At 34.6% G+C, this 21,907-nt stretch overlaps 1 protein-coding gene across 1 annotated transcript; it reads right to left on the bottom strand.

The window, feature by feature from the left end:
• Positions 1-1,420: 1,420 nt before the first annotated feature.
• LOC132742375 (metaxin-2-like) lies at positions 1,421-19,773 on the bottom strand. Its single transcript, XM_060730761.1, has 8 exons — positions 19,615-19,773; positions 16,815-16,862; positions 15,925-16,044; positions 11,315-11,391; positions 5,680-5,811; positions 3,673-3,798; positions 2,964-3,040; positions 1,421-1,721 (listed from the first exon to the last, which is right to left on the bottom strand). Exons 1-8 carry the CDS (start codon positions 19,655-19,657, stop codon positions 1,556-1,558), a joined length of 789 nt encoding a protein of 262 aa, XP_060586744.1. The 5' UTR covers positions 19,658-19,773; the 3' UTR covers positions 1,421-1,555.
• Positions 19,774-21,907: the final 2,134 nt, after the last annotated feature.

Raw genomic sequence — 21,907 nt, forward strand, 5'->3', positions numbered from 1 at the left:
GTTACCTCCTCCTGTTTACAGGTTGGGGTCATGATGGTGAACAAGTGTGCAAAGTTTCAAAGCCATATGTCAATGGACTTTGAAAATATTTGAACTATTACAAAAACTTTAACGTAAATTCTAAGTCTAAAAAGGGGCATAATTCTGTCAAAATGCTTGATAGAGTTACCTCCTCCTGTTTACAGGTTGGGGTCATGATGGTGAACAAGTGTGCAAAGTTTCAAAGCCATATGTCAATGGACTTTGAAAATATTTGAACTATTACAAAAACTTTAACGTAAATTCTAAGTCGAAAAAGGGGCATAATTCTGTCAAAATGCTTGATAGAGTTACCTCCTCCTGTTTCCAGGTTGGGGTCATGATGGTGAACAAGTGTGCAAAGTTTCAAAGCCATATGTCTATGGACTTTGAAAATATTTGAACTATTACAAAAACTTTAACATAAGTGGTTACGCCGACGCCGACGCGGACACCGACGCTCGGGCGACTGCAATAGCTCTACTTATTCTTATCGAATAGTCGAGCTAAAAATTAAGCAGGCTAAGGGTTAAGACAGTTATCTATACAACATACACTATCATGGGTACAAGTTCAAAATTTCTGAAAGCCTAAAAACTCTGAGCATCAAGTTAATTGGTTCTTTAAAGTGAGCTTGCTTTCAGGGGTATAAAAACCTGGACTTCAGACGAATGCCTGAAAATTTGTACCCATGCACTGTTCAAGTAGATTGTACTTATATCTGCTAGGAACAAGTACCTCTCCAGTGTAATCAAAGTTTAGGGGAAAATTAATTAAAAACTAGCTTCCAGTAATTCAAGCAGTAACTATAGAGGTAAGCCAAGAGCTTGTACATGTATATAGTATTGAAAATATGACATTGAAAATTTTCATGATGGTATTACTTTGTCATATATTTTTTTCTTTCTATTTTGGTTAACATTTAAACAACATGAACTCCATCTAATGAGACATTCAAGTCTTCCTGGTAGAGGAAGACCTATGGTACACCCCCGTACATTTTGTCGGGCCAAAGTGAGCACATGAGTAGAAGCAACATCTTTCTATAAAAACTCAGTCACTGGGGAAGATAGGGAAGTAGGGCTCAAACAGGGATTTATATGTAATTAAAGTCCGTGGTTCAAAACACCAGCAGGAAGGAGAAAGCAACTGAAAGTCAAAGCTTAAACAAATCTGTCATAGTCATCGCCTAATCATAAATGAGCATCTGGTTAGAACAAGTGTGCTTACCTAAAAAAACATAAAATTATTTGTTCGTTTCTAGGTTCGAACCCAAATAGGAAATGTTCAACAGGTTTAAAGCCAGCTACTAAAACCATGTGGCCACAGTGACACAAAGTCAGTGCCTCTAAGAATACAGGTTAGAATAAAGTCATTGGACAAAACCTTCTGTAACACACTATTCTTTTACTAATATTTATTTGTGCCACACATGCATGACTTAGTCTTTAAGTATACATAAGTATAGAAGGTAAAAAATTATCACAAAATGAACACAAGTAATCCTTGTAATAAAAAATGTAAAAATCAGTTTCATTCAGTAATCATTATTTAAATTTTTATAGTATTTTCGGTCCACGCGGTCACAAAATTGCACAAGGTTATCAAATCTTTGAATGATCAACGCAAATTCTCTGTTTGGCAGATCAGTGGTCAACAATGTAAATAGATGTCCGAATACCAGTGCATCTAATTCTGTAGGTCTGAAATAAAAACGGAAAAATTGAAAAAGAATACATATAGAGCATTTACTACACTGGAGGTTTGATTTTTTAATGTGGGGATCTGGGGCCACGCCCCCTCCATGCCCTCATTGCACATCAGATAACCTCATGTTTCAATGCTCTTTCTTCTATTACATGTCAGACATAACCATCAATAACTTGTGATAAAGATACAAATATCTTGCTTCATTTTACCATTCAAAACTTATGTAACACTATAATTTACATTAAAAGATTCAAGTTCTCTAGTGCCTATTTTTTTTGGGGGCACAAATCATAATCTACTCTTTGAAAAAAGACCTACATATATTCAATTTACTTTTTCCCAAAGTGAAAATACAGTTTATAATGCTTAAAGGCCCATTTATCTCAAAAATGCTATTATTTCATTTACAAATAACTTTATTTTTGGTATCCTGTTATGATATGCAAGAAAAAGAATTCCTCAATAACTTAGCTGAAGCTAATCTTTCGCATTTAAGCATTAAGTACAATTATAGTGATTTTGTATATTGTATGAAATTAAAAATTCTACTTCTTAATTTTCTACCTATATGAGAAATCATTTCACATTCAGCACTGCGAACATCGAATGATAAGCGTCTACTATGCTTTAAAGCCATTCTGTAACATATGCTTGTCTCTTTTAAAGAAAAATATTACTCATTTATTAGGCATGGTATTATGCGCCTTTAACAATTTTCAAAGTCATTAAAGGCTTTTTTATCTAAACAAAAATCATCCCCCTTTCAAAAGAAACTGTCTGGTTTATCTTTTAAATTAAAGCAACTTTCAGCTTTTACTTTCTGTTGAAAAAACCCAACAATTCTGTATTCTTTCAAACTATATATTTCAGTAATTTTATCTTGAAAAAGTGCATCATATTACTGTTAAGCCTTCTTTAAAACTGTGTTCAGAGAGCTATTTATAACGTGTCAATGATTTTCGTTTCTAAAAATAAAAAATCGGGAAACGAATGTTCAGCTTTACTTATTTCAATATAGAGAGCAGACCCGTAGATTAGAGGTATCAAGTGGTTTCCTTATTCTTTATGTATTTTATCGTCAGCAAATTTCTTTTTCCACATTAATTTTTTTGAATTGGCAATAATATATGAAATCATTTACATGTACCTAAAAATAACATATTTAACCTTTAGAAAAACTGAAGGCCGCTTTAAGCTCTATCCAAAGTTTAGTTCAGTTTATCCATAAAACTTACCTTTTCCCAAAGAAAAAGTCTTGTTTATCGAGTCTTTCTGATAGAGCCTGACAGCATGTCAATACTTCATCACATACCTGATAAAGGCAAGAAGAAATAACTTATTTAAATATGTTGCCCATGAGCAATTTGTAAGGTTGTTATACCATTATTTCTGAGTAACATGTTTCTAAAATAGATGTAAATATACTAGAGTGTGATATTATGAAGAAGAGTTTAACACAGCACTGTGATCATATGACATACATTCTTATTTTTTTTATTGTCCTTGTCATACGATGGTGAAGGGTCTAGGGCATCCTAAACAGCACCTTACAATGTCATTTCATGTATAATTATAAACTGTTTACAATGACGAGAAACAATTATATAAGATACATGTATATAAGAAAAACAATAAACATACAAACAAAACAAACTTGCCCATAACTTGACATACATGTACATTCTTCCTTAATAACTGCTAAAACTTAACCAAAGTAAGATGCCAACGCAAGGGTGAGTACAATTTTAGCTCTCCCAGTTTCTTCGAACAGTGAAGCTAAAACACCTTGGCTTTGGAACAACTGTTTTAATAATTATCCAACAATCAACATTCATTGAAAATAAGATACCAATATCATCAATAAAATGAACCAAAATAAAATAATTTTGTTATTAACAAAAAACAAAAACAAAAAACAAGAAAAAAAACACGATCATTATATACCTCGTCAAATGTTTTTTCCGCCCATTCAAGACCAGCAAGACGCTGCTTCACTTCACGCTGTTTCTTCCACGGCAGAAGTTTATTTAGTGGCCAAGGATGCATACTGCCATATCTAGGTTTTGTTACCTGAGAACAAAACATAACTGTTTAATTAGGAATCTGGGTATAATAACCTGAGAAAAAAGTTCACAGTTTATAATTTTAATTTACTTGTGAAAATTAATCATAAAATTTCAGTAGTTCAGTTACCTTGATTAAAAAAACATCACAGGATTTCTTTACATTTATATATCTTCAAAAAATGTTGCAGTATCTCACATTTAGAATGAAAAGAAATAAAATTGAATGAAAGAACTGAAAGCAAAATGATAATCATAGTAATAACAAGAACTGTCGGAGGACAGATACGCTCGACTATTCGAAAATTTGTCACAAGGGTGTTTCATTGAGTATAATAATGCTTACCTATATGAATACATAAATTGTCCGAAAAGGTACAAACTCTTCAAGTTTCAATACATTCCCTTCAGTAGTTATGGAGATACCAGCTTACATGCAAAAACTTAACCAAGAATTTCTAAGTCGAAAAAGGGGCATAATTATGTAAAAAAGCAAATCAGAGTTATGGGACTTGTGGCAATTATCTTAGATAATCACAGAGAACAAGTGTGTGAAGTTTCAATCCATTCCCTTCAGTAGTTATGGAGATACCAGCTTACACGCAAAAACTTAACCAAGAATTTCTAAGTCCAAAAAGGGGCATAATTATGTAAAAAAGCAAATCAGAGTTATGGGACTTGTGCCAATTATCTTAGATAATCACAGAGAACAAGTGTGTGAAGTTTCAATCCATTCCCTTCAGTAGTTATGGAGATAACAGCTTACATACAAAAACATAACCAAGAATTTCTAAGTCGAAAAAGGGGCATAATTATGAAAAAAAGCAAATCAGAGTTATGGGACTTGTGCCAATCATCTTAGATAATCACAGAGAACAAGTGTGTGAAGTTTCAATCCATTCCCTTCAGTAGTTATGGAGATACCAGCTTACATACAAAAACTTAACCAAGAATTTCTAAGTCGAAAAAGGGGCATAATTATAAAAAAAAAACCAAATCAGAGTTATGGGACTTGTGCCAATCATCTTAGATAATCAAAGAGAACAAGTGTGTGAAGTTTCAATCCATTCCCTTCAGTAGTTATGGAGATAACAGCTTACATACAAAAACTTAACCAAGAATTTCAAAGTCAAAAAAGGGGCATAATTATGAAAAAAAGCAAATCAGAGTTATGGGACTTGTGCCAATCATCTTAGATAATCACAGAGAACAAGTGTGTGAAGTTTCAATCCATTCCCTTCAGTAGTTATGGAGATACCAGCTTACATACAAAAACTTAACCAAGAATTTCTAAGTCGAAAAAGGGGCATAATTATGAAAAAAAGCAAATCAGAGTTATGGGACTTGTGCCAATCATCTTAGATAATCACAGAGAACAAGTGTGTGAAGTTTCAATCCATTCCCTTCAGTAGTTATGGAGATACCAGCTTACATACAAAAACTTAACCACAGGGACGCCGACGCCGACAAATGGGTGACTGCATTAGCTCGATTATTCTGCGAATAGTCGAGCTAAAAATGTTCTTTCAATAAAATAGTATTTTAGCAGAATATAACAAAATTTCTTTGCAGTATAACTAACATGGAAAACAAATATCATATTGTTTCCATTTTATGCCCTCCAACCCTACCCCACCATCTTATTAGCGACCCCCACAACAATTTCATAACTGAATCATTGAACCATGACAAAATTGTATCTTTAATAAGAATATTTTAAAGCACATTTCTTATATTTCTTATTAGCCCCCCCCCCCTTAAAAAATGCAAGCACCAGGGGGTGTTTAATAGGAAAAATACAGAAAATACATTAAGCAGAATTTAATTAATTCAATGTAAAGATTTACAAAGCAATCAAATCATGTATCACAAAATAAAACTATATCACCTCCTCTGAAACATCTTTATTCAACCATGCCAGGTAATGTTCCGCATTGACCAAGGTGTTCCCTATTAATGCCATATAAGCTTTCAACTCAGACTTGTGGATGTCCGTCAACTCTGAACTCAATAAAAAACCCTGCAAACAAGTATAAAATCTAAAGTTAACACATTTGTAGATAGTTCTCTCAGGAAAAGCAGATAAAAAATACATTATACCTATATAACTCTTTTATGTTACCATACGTGTTTGTTTATCTTTTACTACATTTCTTAACAAATTTTTAGTCATATCTCAGCATTCAGTCCACTTAAATTACCGCCTTTCCTGGATAAACAAGCAATTATCATAGTATTGCAAGCAGAGCTGCATTACTGGTACTGGTACTGGTACTGCAGTACGTACTGCAGCAATTTTGCAAGTACTGGTACTGATACTGAATTACTCTTACAAAATTTTGCTACTACTGGTACTGGTACTGCATTACTGTCTTAACTAGAACTGCCACTATCATGGCTTGAATACCCCCGCATACCACTTTGTCAGAATAAACAGTGGCCATTTAGAGCTCAAGGACAACCTCCCTGCCAAATCTGAGGTTACTAAAACAGTGCATTGCTAAGTTATGTATTCTACACGCTTCAAATGTCAAAATCAATACATTGCGGACAGGACATTCTTTAGCAATTGAGAAGAAAAGCTTTTTTTTTGTCAAGGTCCCTGTGACCTTGACCTTTGACACAGTGACCTCAAAATCAATAGGGGTCACCTTATAGTCATGATCAACATCCATACCAAATATGAAGACTGTGGGTCAAAGGAATCTTAAGTTAATTGGTAGACAAACTTTTTGAAGTCAGAGTCCCTATGACCTTGACATTTGATCCAGTGACCTCAAAATCAAAAGGGGTCATCTACTAATCATGATCAACATCCATGCCAAATATGAAGACTGTGGGTCAAAGGAATCTAAAGTTATTGGGCAGACAAAGTTTTTGAAGTCAAAGTCCCTGTGACCTTGACCTTTGACCTGCTGACCACAAAATCAATAGGGGTCATCTACTAATCATGACTAACCTCCATGCCAAATATGACAACTGTAGGTCAAAGGAATCTTAAGTTATTGGACTGACAAGCTTTTTGAAGACAAGGCCCCTGTGACCTTGACCTTTGACCTGCTGACCTCAAAATCAATAGGGGTCATCTACTAATCATGACTAACCTCCATGCCAAATATGACAACTGTAGGTCAAAGGAATCTTAAGTTATTGGACTGACAAGCTTTTTGAAGACAAGGCCCCTGTGACCTTGACCTTTGACCTGCTGACCTCAAAATCAATAGGGGTCATCTACTAATCATGACTAACCTCCATGCCAAATATGACGACTGTAGGTCAAAGGAATCTTAAGTTATTGGACTGACAAGCTTTTTGAAGACAAGGCCCCTGTGACCTTGACCTTTGACCTGGTGACATCAAAATCAATAGGGGCCATCTACTAATCATGACTAACCTCCATGCCAAATATGAAGACTGTAGGTCAAAGGAATCTTAAGTTATTGGGCAGACAAGCTTTTTGAAGTCAAGGCCCCTGTGACCTTGACCTTTGACCTAGTGATCTCAAAATCAATAGGGGTCATCTACTAATCATGACTAACCTCCATGCCAAATATGAAGACTGTAGGTCAAAGGAATCTTAAGTTATTGGGCGGACAAGCTTTTTGAAGTCAAGGCCCCTGTAACCTTGACCTTTGACCTAGTGACCTCAAAATCAATAGGGGTCATCTACTAATCATGACTAACCTCCATGCCAAATATGAAGACTAAGGGTCAAAGGAATCTTAAGTTATTGGGCGGACAAGCTTTTTGAAGTCAAGGCCCCTGTGACTTTGACCTAGTGACCTCAAAATCAATAGGGGTCATCTTCTAATCATGACTAACCTCCATGCCAAATATGAAGACTAAGGGTCAAAGGAATCTTAAGTTATTGGGCGGACAAGAAAAAACCGACGGCCGGACGGACAGCCAGACGGACAAGCTGATTCCAGTATACCCCCCTTACAACTTTGTTGTGCGGGGGTATAAAAAGTGGTACTGCTACTGCATTACCCAGTACTTTTGGTTTGATAGAAATTAAAAATAGCATCAATTTTCCTCATAAAATAAAGCTGTAAATTACATTAACTATATTTTATTTTTGTGAAAAAGTAAGTTATCAAATCTAAAGATAATTTGCTGCAATATTCCTTCAAATGTTAACATAGTATTCATCATAAAAAGCACCAAAGACTTTAAGTTAATAAACAGACTCAATAACTCTTTACCCTAAAATATCCTTATTAAAATCATTACTTTGTATTTACTAGTAAAAGAGCAAAATAAACAGTAATTAATTTCTTCTATTCTACATAATCCCATTTCAAGTGAAAAAAGTGACATTGTTAGCACCATAAAAAGTTGTCATTTACTTTGGTATAAATTGAACAGAGGTGTGAAAGGCAACAAAAGACTGTTGTGTTTTAAATGAAAGATGTTTGCGTTGTATTTATACACTTGACTGGTTACTAAACAATTAGATATGACATGAATATATGTTGTAAATATTGTTTGTAAAAAGTATGTTAAAACCATAAAGTTGTAAATATGTTATGTTAACTTTAAAGTAAATGATTTTATTTCTTTGCTGAATAATACTTGCAATTATTTGTTTGAGACTGTATTTATTCAAACTTTGATGAATATATAAAAGTAATGGTACTGATACTTAAATACTTCACCAAAAAAAAGTACTGATACTGCAGTACCGAGCTAAAATCTAGTACTGGTACTGGTAATGGTACTGCATAATTTGCCAAGTACTGGTACTGGTACTGAAGTACTACACCCTTAGTACTGATGCAGCTCTGATTGCAAGCAATCCATAAGTCCCCTACCGGTTAGAACCCCAGCAACATTCTGATGGGCCATTGGCCATTCAATTTTACCAGTGAATGAATGACATGAATGAACTTATATCTTTTGAGTTCAAAGTTTGTCTATATCACAGTTATGTGTTAAGTTTCCCTGCCTAGTAAGGAAATTATGTTTATACAACCTTGTCATATTATTACGATGTGGGATTTTAAAGTAAATCCTATAAGAAATGAAGAAGTTGGAGTGAAAAATACAAATTTCTCGAAAAAAATCTAAGTTCAAGGAGGAGATAATTCTTGAAATAATCTTGCTAGAGTTAAAAACCTTCTCAAAAATGTTGATTGATAATAAGAAACATATATATGAAGTTTGAAGTAGATACATTAGGAAATAAAGAAGTTATTTAAAAAAGACAACATTTTTTTCATTAAAATTCTAAGTTCAAGGGAGGTAATACTGATAATTTTTGTGCTAGAGTTGTAAACCTTGTCACATATGATGTGGTTGATGACAAGAAACTTATATTTAAAGTCTGAAGTAAACACCTTAAGAAATAAAAAACTTATAGTGAAAAAGCTGAAAAATTTAAATCAGAAATCTTGAAATTCAGGCTATTTGTTGCCATAGCAACCAGAATTTTCAACATAGAAAAGAAAAAAATGTGCATAATCTCCAGACTGCCATCTACCCATATTTCAAGTTTCATAAAAATATTTTCAGTACTTTTTGAGTTATCACTGGATCCAGTTTATGTGTTAAATTTGCCATATTTTCAGACTATTTGTTGCCATAGCAACCAGAATTTTCAACATAGGAAGAAAAAAAACTAGAAATGTGTCATCATGCCACGGATGCCCCCGCATGCAGCCAAAATTTCAGATGGTGCATTAATTATTTTTTTCATTTTAAGTTCAAAGCCCTTAAAACTTTTCAATGTTAACACAAACCATTTCCATACAATGTTCAAAGCACTGAAATTATTCAGTCTTAACCTTTTAGAAATAGCATATTGCATATTTGTAGCCAAAATAATGGCTAAAAGAATGAGTAGTGAAACTGAAAGTTCAAAATTTTTCCAACATTCAGGAAAGATAAGTTTGTCTAAAATCATTGAACCATGACCAAATTCCAACTAAAACTGCTTATTCCTAAGATGTATCTATATTATTTTCAAAGTGAAAGGGACATAACTCTGCCAAAAAAATCGTCAAACCATGACCAAATTCCAACTTGACCTGCCCATTCCTTTGACATATCCATATGTCAAATTAAAGTTGAATATGTGACACTGTTGGGTAGATAATGAACAGAAACTGTAAATTTCATATTATTTTCAAAGTGAAAGGGGCATAACTCTGCCAAAAATCATTGAACCATGACCAAATTTGAACTTGACCTGTATTTTTTCATGACATATCAATATGTCAAGTTTGAGTTGATTGTGTTGTACCATTGGGGAGATAATAAACGGAAACTGAAAATTTCATATTACTTTCAAAGTGAAAGGGGCATAACTCTGCCAAAAATCATTGAACCATGACCAAATTTGAACTTGACCTGCGCATTCCTTTGACGCATCCATATGTCACGTTTGAGTTGAATGTGTTGTACCTTGAGGGAGATAATGAACGGAAACTGAAAATTTCATATTATTTTCAAAGTGAAAGGGGCATAACTCTGCCAAAAATCATCGAACCATGACCAAATTTGAACTTGACCTGTATTTTTTCATGACATATCAATATGTCAAGTTTGAGTTGATTGTGTTGTACCATTGGGGAGATAATAAACGGAAACTGAAAATTTCATATTTTTTTCAAAGTAAAAGGGGCATAACTCTGCCAAAAATCATCGAACCATAACCAAATTCGAACTTGACCTGTATTTTCTCATGACATATCCATATGTCAAAGTTTGAATTGAATGTGTCCAACCGTTCTTAAGATAATGAACGGAAACTGAAATTTCATATTATTTTCAAAGTAAAAGGGGCATAACTCTGCCAAAAATCATCGAACCATGACCAAATTCGAACTTGACCTGTATTTTCTCATGACATATCCATATGTCAAATTTGAGTTGAATATGTCCAACCGTTCTGAAGATAATGAACGGAAACTGATGATGACGGAATGACAGAATGATGGAAGGATGGAAGGACGGAAGGACGGAATGACGGAACAGGGTAACACTATATGCCCCGGCCATTACATGGCGGGGGCATAACAAGACGTGCATAATCTCCATACTGCCATCTATCTATATATAAAGTTTCATAAAAATATTTTCAGTACTTTTTGCGTTATCGCGGGATCCAGTTTTGTGCACGGACGGACTGACAGACTGACAGACAGACGGACGGACAGACGGAGGGTAAACCTAAAGTCCCCTCCGGTTAAACCGGTAGGGGACTAATAACCAGTAGTTACCAATTTCTTAGCATGTGATAAGCTGTGAATCAGCCAGGAGAAACGAATGACCATCAGACTCAATGTCCGGAATTAAAATTGTTGCAGAGAATTTTGCCTTGACCAAGGATTGAACCAGCAACCCTGAATTACAAATCTGATTCTCTCACTATTGACCTAGGCCTGTAGACAGTAACCAGAGATTTTAAAGCAATTAAACATTAAAATTAATTTCATTCAATTATTCAAGTTCATTGATTTATTAACAAAACCTTTGATATAACAAATGTATATTCCATTAAAATCAAAAATGTAATTTACCCTTGTTTGGACACAAGCTATAATCGGTTCCATCTCAGATACCAGGAATGGTCCAACCTGAATAAATGGAACACGTCCTGAAATTAAATAAAAACATAACTGATATCAGTATTAATGTACTGAAAAGAAAAAATAAATATTTTCCCTGACCTTAGATATGATAACAGACTTGACTTAAAACTAGACCTATCACTGAAGGTGATTAATACAGCAACTTTGACTTAAAATAAGTGGTCTGAAGAACAAGAGCCACCGCCAGGCGGGGGCAATGCTCGACTTTTACTTTCTCTAAAAGCAAACAAAAGAATGTTTGAACAAAATCTTAACGTTTCCTTTTTATAAAATTAATCGGTCTATTTTGTCACATTAGTTTTGTCTATATATTTGTATATATAAACTATTATATATATATAAATAGAAACACGCAATTCTATAAATAGAAACACGCAATTCTATCAATAGAAAATTCTAAAAATAGATACACGTGGTGTCACTTGGTGGAGTCACGTGGAGGGAGACGTGATGTAGTCACCGTGTGGAGTCACGTGGTGGAATCACGTGGTTGTGTCACCTGATTGAGTCACGTGGTGGAGTCACATGGTGGTGTCACGTGGTGGAGTCATGTGGTGGAGTCATGTGGTGGTGTCACGTGGTGGAGTCATGTGGTGGAGTCACGTGGTGGAGTCACATGGTGGTCTCACGTGGTGGTGTTAAGTGGTGGAGTCACGTGATGGAGTCACATGGTGGTGTCACGTGGTTGAGTCACATGGTGGTGTCACGTGGTGGTGTCACCTGGTGGAGTCATGTGGTGGAGTCACGTGGTGGAGTCATGTGGTGGTGTCACGTTTTGGAGTCCAGGGTGGAGTCACATGGTGGAGTCACGTGGTGGATTCTTGGGTGGAGTCACATGGTGGAGTCACGTGGTGGAGTCACGTGGTGGATTCTTGGGTGGAGTCATGTGGTGGAGTCACATGGTGGAGTCACGTGGTGGAGTCATGTGGTGGTGTCACGAGGTGGAGTCACATGGTGAAGTCATTTGCTGGTGGTGTCACGTGCTGGTGGTGACATGTGGTGGTGACAAGGTCTTGTCCTTTAGTATGTTCTGTTATAATATGAAGGTGATCCCTTCAATAATAGCAAAGTTACAGCCAGTTACAGCAAAAACAATGAAAAGGTCAAGGTCAATAATGAGTGAAGGTCAAGGTCTGTCTGGTTATTTATAAGGGTTAACCTTGAAGATTATTATGTTCAAGTTTGAAGACAATCCATTCAAAAATAACAAAGTTATAGCCAATAATAGCCAAAAAAAATAAAATTTCAATAATTTGACATTCAAAGTCAAGGTCATTTATGAGTGAAGGTCAAGGTCTCTCGGATTATTTTTAAGGGATATCCTTGAAGATTATTATGTTCAAGTTTGAAGACAATCCATTCAAAAACAAGATATGTTTGTAAAACATGTATGCCCCCTATCAGCAGCCAATTAGTCATGTGATCAGGTTATTATGCATGACTTCTGACCCAGTGAACAAACAATTAATAAGGGTTATCTAGTATCTTCTGGTCATGTCTAGTCACAAGGTAATAATTATTGTGACCCCATAGGTTGTGTGCAGCAATTTAAGTTATTACAAATCTTACCAAATAATATATGCATAAATTTTATGAATCATGTAGGCCTCATTAATAACAGCCAAGTTGTTATATTACATAAGACCTTCAAATGTGTTTACCAAAAGTTTTTTTAGTTCAATATAAAAATATCAACCAAGGCAACTTGAGTTGTTGAGTTACTGGTCATTAAGTACAGGGTCAATATGAGATTGACCCCTTGATCCCAAAATCAAAAGGGGTCATCTACTGGTCATGACCAATCATCATATCAAGTTTGAAGTTCCTAGGCCTAAGCGTTCTTTAGTTATTGATCGGAAACCGTTTTTACCTACAAAGTCAATGTGACCTTGACCTTGGACCCCTTGACCCCAAAATCAATAGGGGTCATCTGCTGGCCATGACCAATTATCATACCAAGTTTGAAGTTTCTAGGCCTAAGCGTTCTTAAGTTATTGATTGGAAACCGTTTTTACCAACAAGGTCAATGTGACCTTGACCTTTAATCCAAAATCAATAGGGGTCATCTGCTGGTCATGACCAATCACTATACCAAGTTTGAAGTTGCTAGGTCTAAGCGTTCTTTAGTTATTGATCAGAAACCGTTTTTACTAACAAGGTCAATGTGACCTTGACCTTTGACCCCTTAACCCAAAAATATACAATAGGGGTCATCTGCTAGTCATGACCAATCACCATACCAAGTTTGAAGTTCCTAGGCCTAAGGGTTCTTTAGTTAATTGATCGGAAACCCTTTTTACCTAAGAAGTCAATGTGACCTTGACCTTTGACCCCTTGACCCAAAATCAATAGGGGTCATCTATTGATCATAACAAATCACCATATCAAGTTTGAAGTCCCTAGGCCTAAGGGTTCTTTAGTTATTGATCAGAAACCATTTTTACCTAAAAGGTCAATGTGACCTTGACCTTTGACCCCTTAACCCCAAAATCGGTAGGGGTCATCTGCTGGTCATGACCAATCACCATACCAAGTTTGAAGTTCCTAGGCCTATGGGTTCTTTAGTTATTGATCGGAAACCGTTTTTACCTAAGAGGTCAATGTGACCTTGACCTTTGACCACTTGACCCCAAAATCAATAGGGGTCATCTACTGATCATGACCAATCACCATATTAAGTTTGAAGTTCCTAGGCCTAAGGGTTCTTTAGTTATTGATCAGAAACCGTTTTTGCTTACAAAGTCAATGTGACCTTGACCTTTGACCCCTTGACCCCAAAATCAATAGGGGTCATCTACTGGTCATGACCAATCACCATACCAAGTTTGAAGTTCCTAGGCCTAAGGGTTCTTTAGTTATCACTCGGAAACCATTTGGTCTACGGACCGACGACCAACGGACCGACAAGTGCAAAGCAATATACCCCCTCTTCTTCGAAGTGGGGGCATAATAACAAAGTTACAGCCAATAACAGCATGAACAAGCAAAATTTGGACTTTTAACCTTGAAGGTCAAGGTCATTTATGGATGAAGGTCAAGGTTAGTGTGGTCTACTGAAAGGTTTTGTCCCAAAGGTTGTTGTGGCCAAGTATGAAGACAATACACCAAGAAATAAAAAAGTTATGACCCAGGTACAAGTTTGCGGACGACAACGGCAACGGCGTCGCGACTATAGCAATACCTCTACTTTTTTTTTTCAAAAAAAAAAAGTCGAGCTAAAAATGTTAACTCATCCGATAGTAAATTAAGTATCAACTGTCTACAAAAAATTATTTCAATTGATAGCAATCTCAAACAGGCTCTTCATAAAAGCTTGCAATACATCAAGTTTAATTACAATATCTCGTTCCTAACTCTAGTTCTTGTCTGTAAACCATTTTCCTATTTTTAGTAACAGAGACCTTGACCCCAGGGGGTCTTGAAATGCAATACCAACTGGGGTTTCCACATAAGGTTGCTATATTATAGTAAGTTTGATTACTATGAAACATACTCTCTTTTTGATCCATATCTATTTGTTAATTACTTTACATTCACGTTTTTGCGCAAATTTGTCACGTTGACGTTGGCGTCCTAACGGACGTGACGTCAAATAAACTGTACTTTGTCCGTTATTCTGATAAAGACAACAGTCGAAACTAGTAAAGATTAAAGAAATATGTGTTGTTTTTGTGTATTTTGACTGAGTAACTTTGATAACAATACTTAATTCTAAACTCTAGTTTTCGTCCAGAAACCATGAAGTGGACCGACCGACTAGGCGATCACCGACCGACAAGCTGACTCCTATAATATTGCCCCCCTAAACTTCCTTCATGGGGGTATAATAAGACTGCTAATTTTAAAATATCTAGTAAGTAAAATCTCATTTAATTCAGAGACAAGAATAATGTGAGACACAGAATAGACACTGTTCAATTGTATTACATGTAATACTGAAATCACTTAATTTTTAATTCTAATTGAATATTGTAAATTAAAAGCAGAGGCTGCATTCATAAACTCTTTTAAACATTTCATAAACATTTCACTCAGTGTCTTAGATATACTTCAGTAAACTGTAATAGAACCTCATTAATCAATTTGATGCAGTTAAATAAAGGCCCTGAAATGAACTTATTTCATATGCTTAAATTAATGAACAAAAACCAAAAAACCAATCAGATGGCAAGTATGTATAAAACACGCCCTGTATAAATTGTAGAAAGGATCATGATTCGGAGGCACCCATCAGTGGTTTATACAGTGCCCATTTTCATACATATCCAAGCATACCCACTTGGTTTCAAGTTTTCCATTGTGAAATATAAACACATCTAAAAAATTTTAATTACAGTGGTCTTCTTCTTCATAGATTTTTCACTTATCCTATCAAACAAACAGGCTACATTTTTCTTTCCCAATACCTCAGATTCTTTTTGTAAGTATGAGCAGATGAGTGGAATTTTTCAAATTGTGGTCATAGAATTTAATTGAATTAAAAGAATTTTTAAAAAAAGTTCATGCTATATACAATAGATAATTTTGCGTAAGTTTACCTGAAGGTGACATCTCCTCTGCATTTATTTTAAGCTCTGTTGTAAACTTCAGTCCACACATGTGAAGGTATGTCTTAACACTCAGACATGCAGCATAGTCAGGGAATGTAATCTGTTCAACTATAAACATAGAAATCATGAAATGTAATCTGTTCAAATATAAACATAGAAATCATCATTCATGAAATGCAATTTGTTCAACTATAAACATAGAAATCGTGGAATGTAATTTGTATATAAACATAGAAATCATGGAATGTAATTTGTTCAAATATAAACATAGAAATCATGGAATGTAATTTGTTCAACTATAAACATAGAAATCGTGGAATGTAATTTGTTCAACTATAAACATAGAAATCATGGAATGTAATTTGTTCAACTATAAACATAGAAATCATGGAATGTAATCTGTTCAACTATAAACATAGAAATCGTGGAATGTAATCTGTTCCACTATAAACATGGAAAACATGGAATGTAATCTGTTCAACTATAAACATAGAAATCATGGAATGTAATTTGTTCAACTATAAACATAGAAATCATGGAATGTAATTTGTTCAACTATAAACATAGAAATCATGGAATGTAATTTGTTCAACTATAAACATAGAAATCATGGAATGTAATTTGTTCAACTATAAACATAGAAATCATTTATGTATTAATCTATTCATCTATATCATACAAAAGAGCTTTGAGAAAACAAAGTTGGGCAGACATAATGCTAAAATATTGGAAGTTTTGAATTATATGAAGACCTCATAGAACACATAGGCGTTTTCTACTGACCATGCCCCTACCAAGTTTCACAAGTTATAAGTTACATAACTTCTGTAATAAAATGTTATTAGAACAATAAAACTTCAAATAAGTAACTTGATTACCTTGGTATTGTTGAAACAGTTTCACATTGTCCGGCCATCTCTCTGTTGCTGAAAGTATATGACACTGAAATTAACATATCTCATTTTACAATTTATGATTGACATAATATAATGTAAATACATGTAAACATTTACAAATAACACCCAAATCTTTTATACATGCCTGTCAGACTGACAACTATTACAGTTTCAGAGTGGGCCCTACCTATTTGAGTGATACTTTACATGTAGTTTTGACATGTACAGTTTTTTTCTTTTTTTTTTCTGAATCTGACAATACAAAGAAATCTGGCATACTGACAAGTGATAATCAACTCACAAGAAAATTTAAATGTGTGTCTTCTGAACATGTTTACTTTTTCAACTTCTCAATTAGGAATCTGAACACATGTTGGTCTGTGAATGGAAGCACTACGAGTACACAAACTTTTTTAAAGCAGCATGCCTCCAGAGGAAAATATTTACTGTCTCAAGCTACTTAAATAACAGAATCTCCCTTAAATGGGAAATGTCACTTTAAACTGTTTATATTTTAACAATTTTACTGCGGGAATGAAATGTTAGTAAAGTTCTATGATCTGTAACATATAGAATCCAGGATTATATCAAACATAGATGGAAGCAAATAAATTGCTTTGGTTTTATTATTTGTTATAATTTCTGCACTAAATCCCTGGCATACAGGATCTGAGGATTTCTCCGAACCACTGTTATGACACATGACCATGTTGGTAAAAGGATCTTTTCTATTTATTATATATTGGCTACTGTGTTAGTAACGCAGTAGACTGTGACTCCAAAGAAGAAACACATCTGGTCAATAATAATGGATTTACACAATAAACAAAACTTGATCTGTTACTGTATTAAATGTTTCCCTGAAAATTTATTTTTAACCCCATTTTACCATCCAGATGTAAGTGGTTTTAAAAGCTTATAGTATAACATTTGTGTTATGAAATAGGGTTATTAGTGGGGTGCATATTGAAGACTAGCCTGGGATTCAGGCGTTGATATTTTTTTATTTATTCATAACTTACGCGCTTTTTCATACTCGATCGTCATAGATAACACAACATCTCTGGTTTTGATAGTATCAACGCCTGGGGAAACCTGCGGGGTTTCCCATGTAATTATCGACTAAAGATAATCCTATTAATTAATAGACCGATTAGCACGTGACCAACAAATAACATGATTAAATCGAAATCGAGGCGAAGATGATAAATGTTGAAAATTTGACGCCATTTACCATTATAAATTGAGTCCAGCACAATTATCTGATGCTCACACACTTTATCTTCTTTAACTAATCACACCTGTTGATCAAATTCACTTATCATGCAATAAGCTTTGTCAACGAGTGTTAGTTTTTAATAGGAAATGGTGTTTTGAAAGCGAGGCTCCATAACTGTTCGTTGAACTTCGGATCACTTCGTGGAAATTCCGTTTCTATTTTTAGAAACTAGTTTGTTGTTGCATGAATTATCGTTCTTTAATAACACCCGTAATTTTCCGGGTGTATACTAGGTGGCGCTTCGATCGAAAATTGTATTTCCCCAGGCTGTCGATTTTCCGAACAGAAGCACATAAAAAATCGACAGACTGGAACCCAGGCTAATTGAAGACCAATATTGGGTCATGTTCCAAATCCAAAAAGTATGGGTTTTTCCCCCCCATATTTCAAGGAGAAAATTCCTATTCAAGGATAAAATAACAACAAAAATTAAAAAAAAAATCATTGTCATTTTGTGACATAATAACTGCATTGTGTCACAGCAAATAGTACTGTTCCATACCAAATTTTAAAATGTGCTTATGAAAAATATACTTAATTGTTCTGAATGAATCAATATTTGAAATCTTTCCTTTTTATCACAATTCAGGTTTCAACATACTGTTGCACCATTGACATTTATTTATATCATATATGCCACAGCCGAGTTGATTTTTAAAAAATGGAAAAAGAAGAAACAGTTTGGTTTGCCTTTATGGTCGCCAAGTTAATGTGCTCAACCCATGAGAGATCATACGGGTAAGTCAAAGGCTTGCTTTGCATGTCCGTGCTTTGGTTGCACAGGTATAGACTACACATGTATATTTAAAAGAATATCGAATAAAAAAAAACAATTAAAGTATATATAGAATTCTTTACTGATCAATGAAATTTCAGTTTTTCAGTGTCAGTTCTACTCAGAAGTTCTATTTGTGTGCCGCCATTTTCAATGACAATGTAACTCAATGATAATAGACAGGGTCTTCCGATAAGGAACAATTGCAACTTTCGGATTAATAATATCTGTCGAGTATACTGAGTGACGGAAGTCGTGCATGAAATACCTAATGACACCTCTAAAACTAAAAAATAAACGATTTTTTAACCGACCACCGTTTATAGGCTTTGCCTAATTTGATACATAAATGTCAAGGACTAGGTTATTAGCAACTGCCTTTTTGTAGTTCCATTGAAGAGATTAATTAGTAGGTAAAGAATGTTTTCCCCTGATTTCTTTACAGTTGTATAGGTTGAACTTGAAATCCTTGTCCAAATTCAGTCCCCACTTCCATTTGTAACTGTTGTAAGCTATCTAAGCCTTTTTAAAGAGTTTCTTATAGTTGGCCTGAGGTTATCATCGCATTTTCTACATGAGCAGTTCAGTGATCCGGATCAAGATTATAATGCAATGGACGTTTGTGTTTAAATTAGACGGAATGTCAGACTCAAAATATTAAACTGTTAAAAACATCATCGCGAAAACCAGTAACAATAGAATTTCTTGTCTAAAATAAAAAAACTTACCACCCAATTCAATTTTCACAGCTTCAGTCAATAATGATGTCATGTGAACTATTTAGTGTGGTCCGAGCCAAAGGTGACTTCAAATAAATGCAGCTTGATAATGCTAAAACAGATGTCCTCTACGTCTGTGTCAATGGGCGCTTGAAAAGATAGTGTACGGCGTGCACGTGAAACAGACTAAAAATTAATGTTTCTGAAACGAGTGAGACAAATAAAGGATTGGAGCACCACACTAAATACCGTATTCCGGTAAATACCGGACAAGGCGCTTGAATCGTAAAATGCCAAAATCTTGCTTTTTTACGCAACGGAATGAACTTTAATAGGTCTAATTCATCTTTTCACTCTGATTTATGTATGATAATGCATGAAAAATGTTAAAATCAGCGAAAAAAACGATATTTGTCTATTTTGTGATCATGATTTCTGCAAGCGTCTAGAGGTACTGCTCCAATCCTGTATTGAGCTAAATCCTTCTGAAACACGCTCGGAAAACGATTTATTTATTTATCACACACCCGTGCCGATTTTGCGACTCCGTAAATATGGTATTGCACGGCCGTGCATATATTTTGACGTGACGTCATTAGCGTTATACAAACATAGTGTAAAGACGCGCTAAATGTTAGCGTTATACTATAGACGCGTCAATGAAAAATGACTCTTATTTCACTTAAAACGGTCTTTATTTTGGGTTTGTGATAAAAAGAATATTAAATTCATGTAAGTTCATTACTGAATTTATTGCACGAGTTGAATAAAATAATATTATGCTCGCCAGAGGCTCGCATAATATAATTTTATTCAACTCGTGCAATAAATTCAGTATTGAACTTACACTCATTCAATATCCTCTATTTATTTATTTATTGCTTACAGCTCTGGTGTAACTGATATTATAATTATAACCACGGATTTATGTAACATAAATCCGTGATAAAGCTGAAATTTGATGGATACGTTATTGTGACTAGATCTACAGTGTAGGTAGCCTAGTCTTATAACACAGGGGCAACATTAATCAACATGCTGACAGAATTTTAACAATATCTGTCTGCCCATTTGATTGTACGGTGTGGTCGTGCACCTATCGCGTGGCCTTCGCGTGCCCTGCGAGTTAACTACTTGGTAAAATATTGAATATTTAAGGTGACTTCGAGTGTGGAACAGATGCCATCGCGTGACCTTCTGTAGGAATCGTACTTGCTTCGGCTGTTGATAGGCTGTACATAGACGAATTTCTATTCTATTTCTTTAGAAATAAGACGTGTATACGTTTCAGAGATATCCTTTACATTATTTTTCTAATTTTAGAATGGCAATGAGATTCCCTGATTTCAGTTTGTAATCTTAAAATGACCAATAAATATCCTACCTATATTCAGTTTCTCCCTGTATATTTTACAGGGAGTCAAACCTTTTTAAGACGGACTTCGTCCAAATAATAAAATAAAGAGAAATCATTCATCTACACTGCACTCCTCTTTTGTGAGATTTGTACGCTCAAGAGGTTAAAGTGTGTATCTCAAATAACATTTTAGTTTTGATCCTAAGCGTTTGGTCTTACTTACAAACCAAACATTTTTTCTAGCTCATGTTTTTGAGTGGTTTAAGTCAACTTTAATCAATTATGCCGATGATTACGTGTCAAATGAAGTCGAACATAACGTCATTATTTAATTTACTCATGAAATATGGTGCTATATATCAGTCAAATATATTTCAAATATATTTCTTTTTTTAAAAATTAATATGAATTTAATGTGAAAAACACTTGCATACAAAAGAAATTCCTTATGTAAGTATTATTTGTAATATCTGGACATTCCTGGTACTAAGTACCTCCCGGTATAAGGTTCTTATACCATTTAAAATGCGAACACTTAATTTAAACAATAACTGTCGGATTATTTACTAAATACAGACATTTACTTTAATTACCACTGGAAATACCACGTGCCACTCCTCGACACACTTTGGGTGATAATTTAATTTTTTTTTAAAGAAAATCGAAATGTAATTCTACCCCTGGCTTTCTTCTATATTTACTCATTTTGTTCGGATTTTTATGCAGTCTTCATCGAGATATTCTTTCCTTTGTGGGTTCTGATGTGCCCAAAATATGCAATGCGTATGAAAAAAATGTCGCAAAATGAAAAATGTCGCAAAACGGACTCCATATACAGAGTTTTCATAAAATATAACGACCAAACGATGTTTAATATTCAAACAAACTCTTATTGAACATTTATTGAGACTGGGCTCAAAATAAAGGAATTGATGGTCAAAAATC

Source organism: Ruditapes philippinarum, unplaced genomic scaffold (genome assembly GCF_026571515.1).
Source record: "Ruditapes philippinarum isolate M1 unplaced genomic scaffold, ASM2657151v2 ctg819_1_1_1_1, whole genome shotgun sequence".
NCBI classification, from domain to species: Eukaryota; Metazoa; Mollusca; class Bivalvia; order Venerida; family Veneridae; genus Ruditapes; species Ruditapes philippinarum.

Bases quoted from the DNA above. Each gene is read 5' to 3' on its own strand.
- LOC132742375 (XM_060730761.1), bottom strand. From the start codon at position 19,657: ATGACATCATTATTGACTGAAGCTGTGAAAATTGAATTGGGTG. The intron at 16,863-19,614 runs GTAAGTTTTTTT...ATATACTTTCAG, and splicing joins TGTGAAAATTGAATTGGGTG to CAACAGAGAGATGGCCGGAC. The intron at 1,722-2,963 runs GTAAGTTTTATG...TTTTTATTTCAG, and splicing joins GACTTTTTCTTTGGGAAAAG to ACCTACAGAATTAGATGCAC.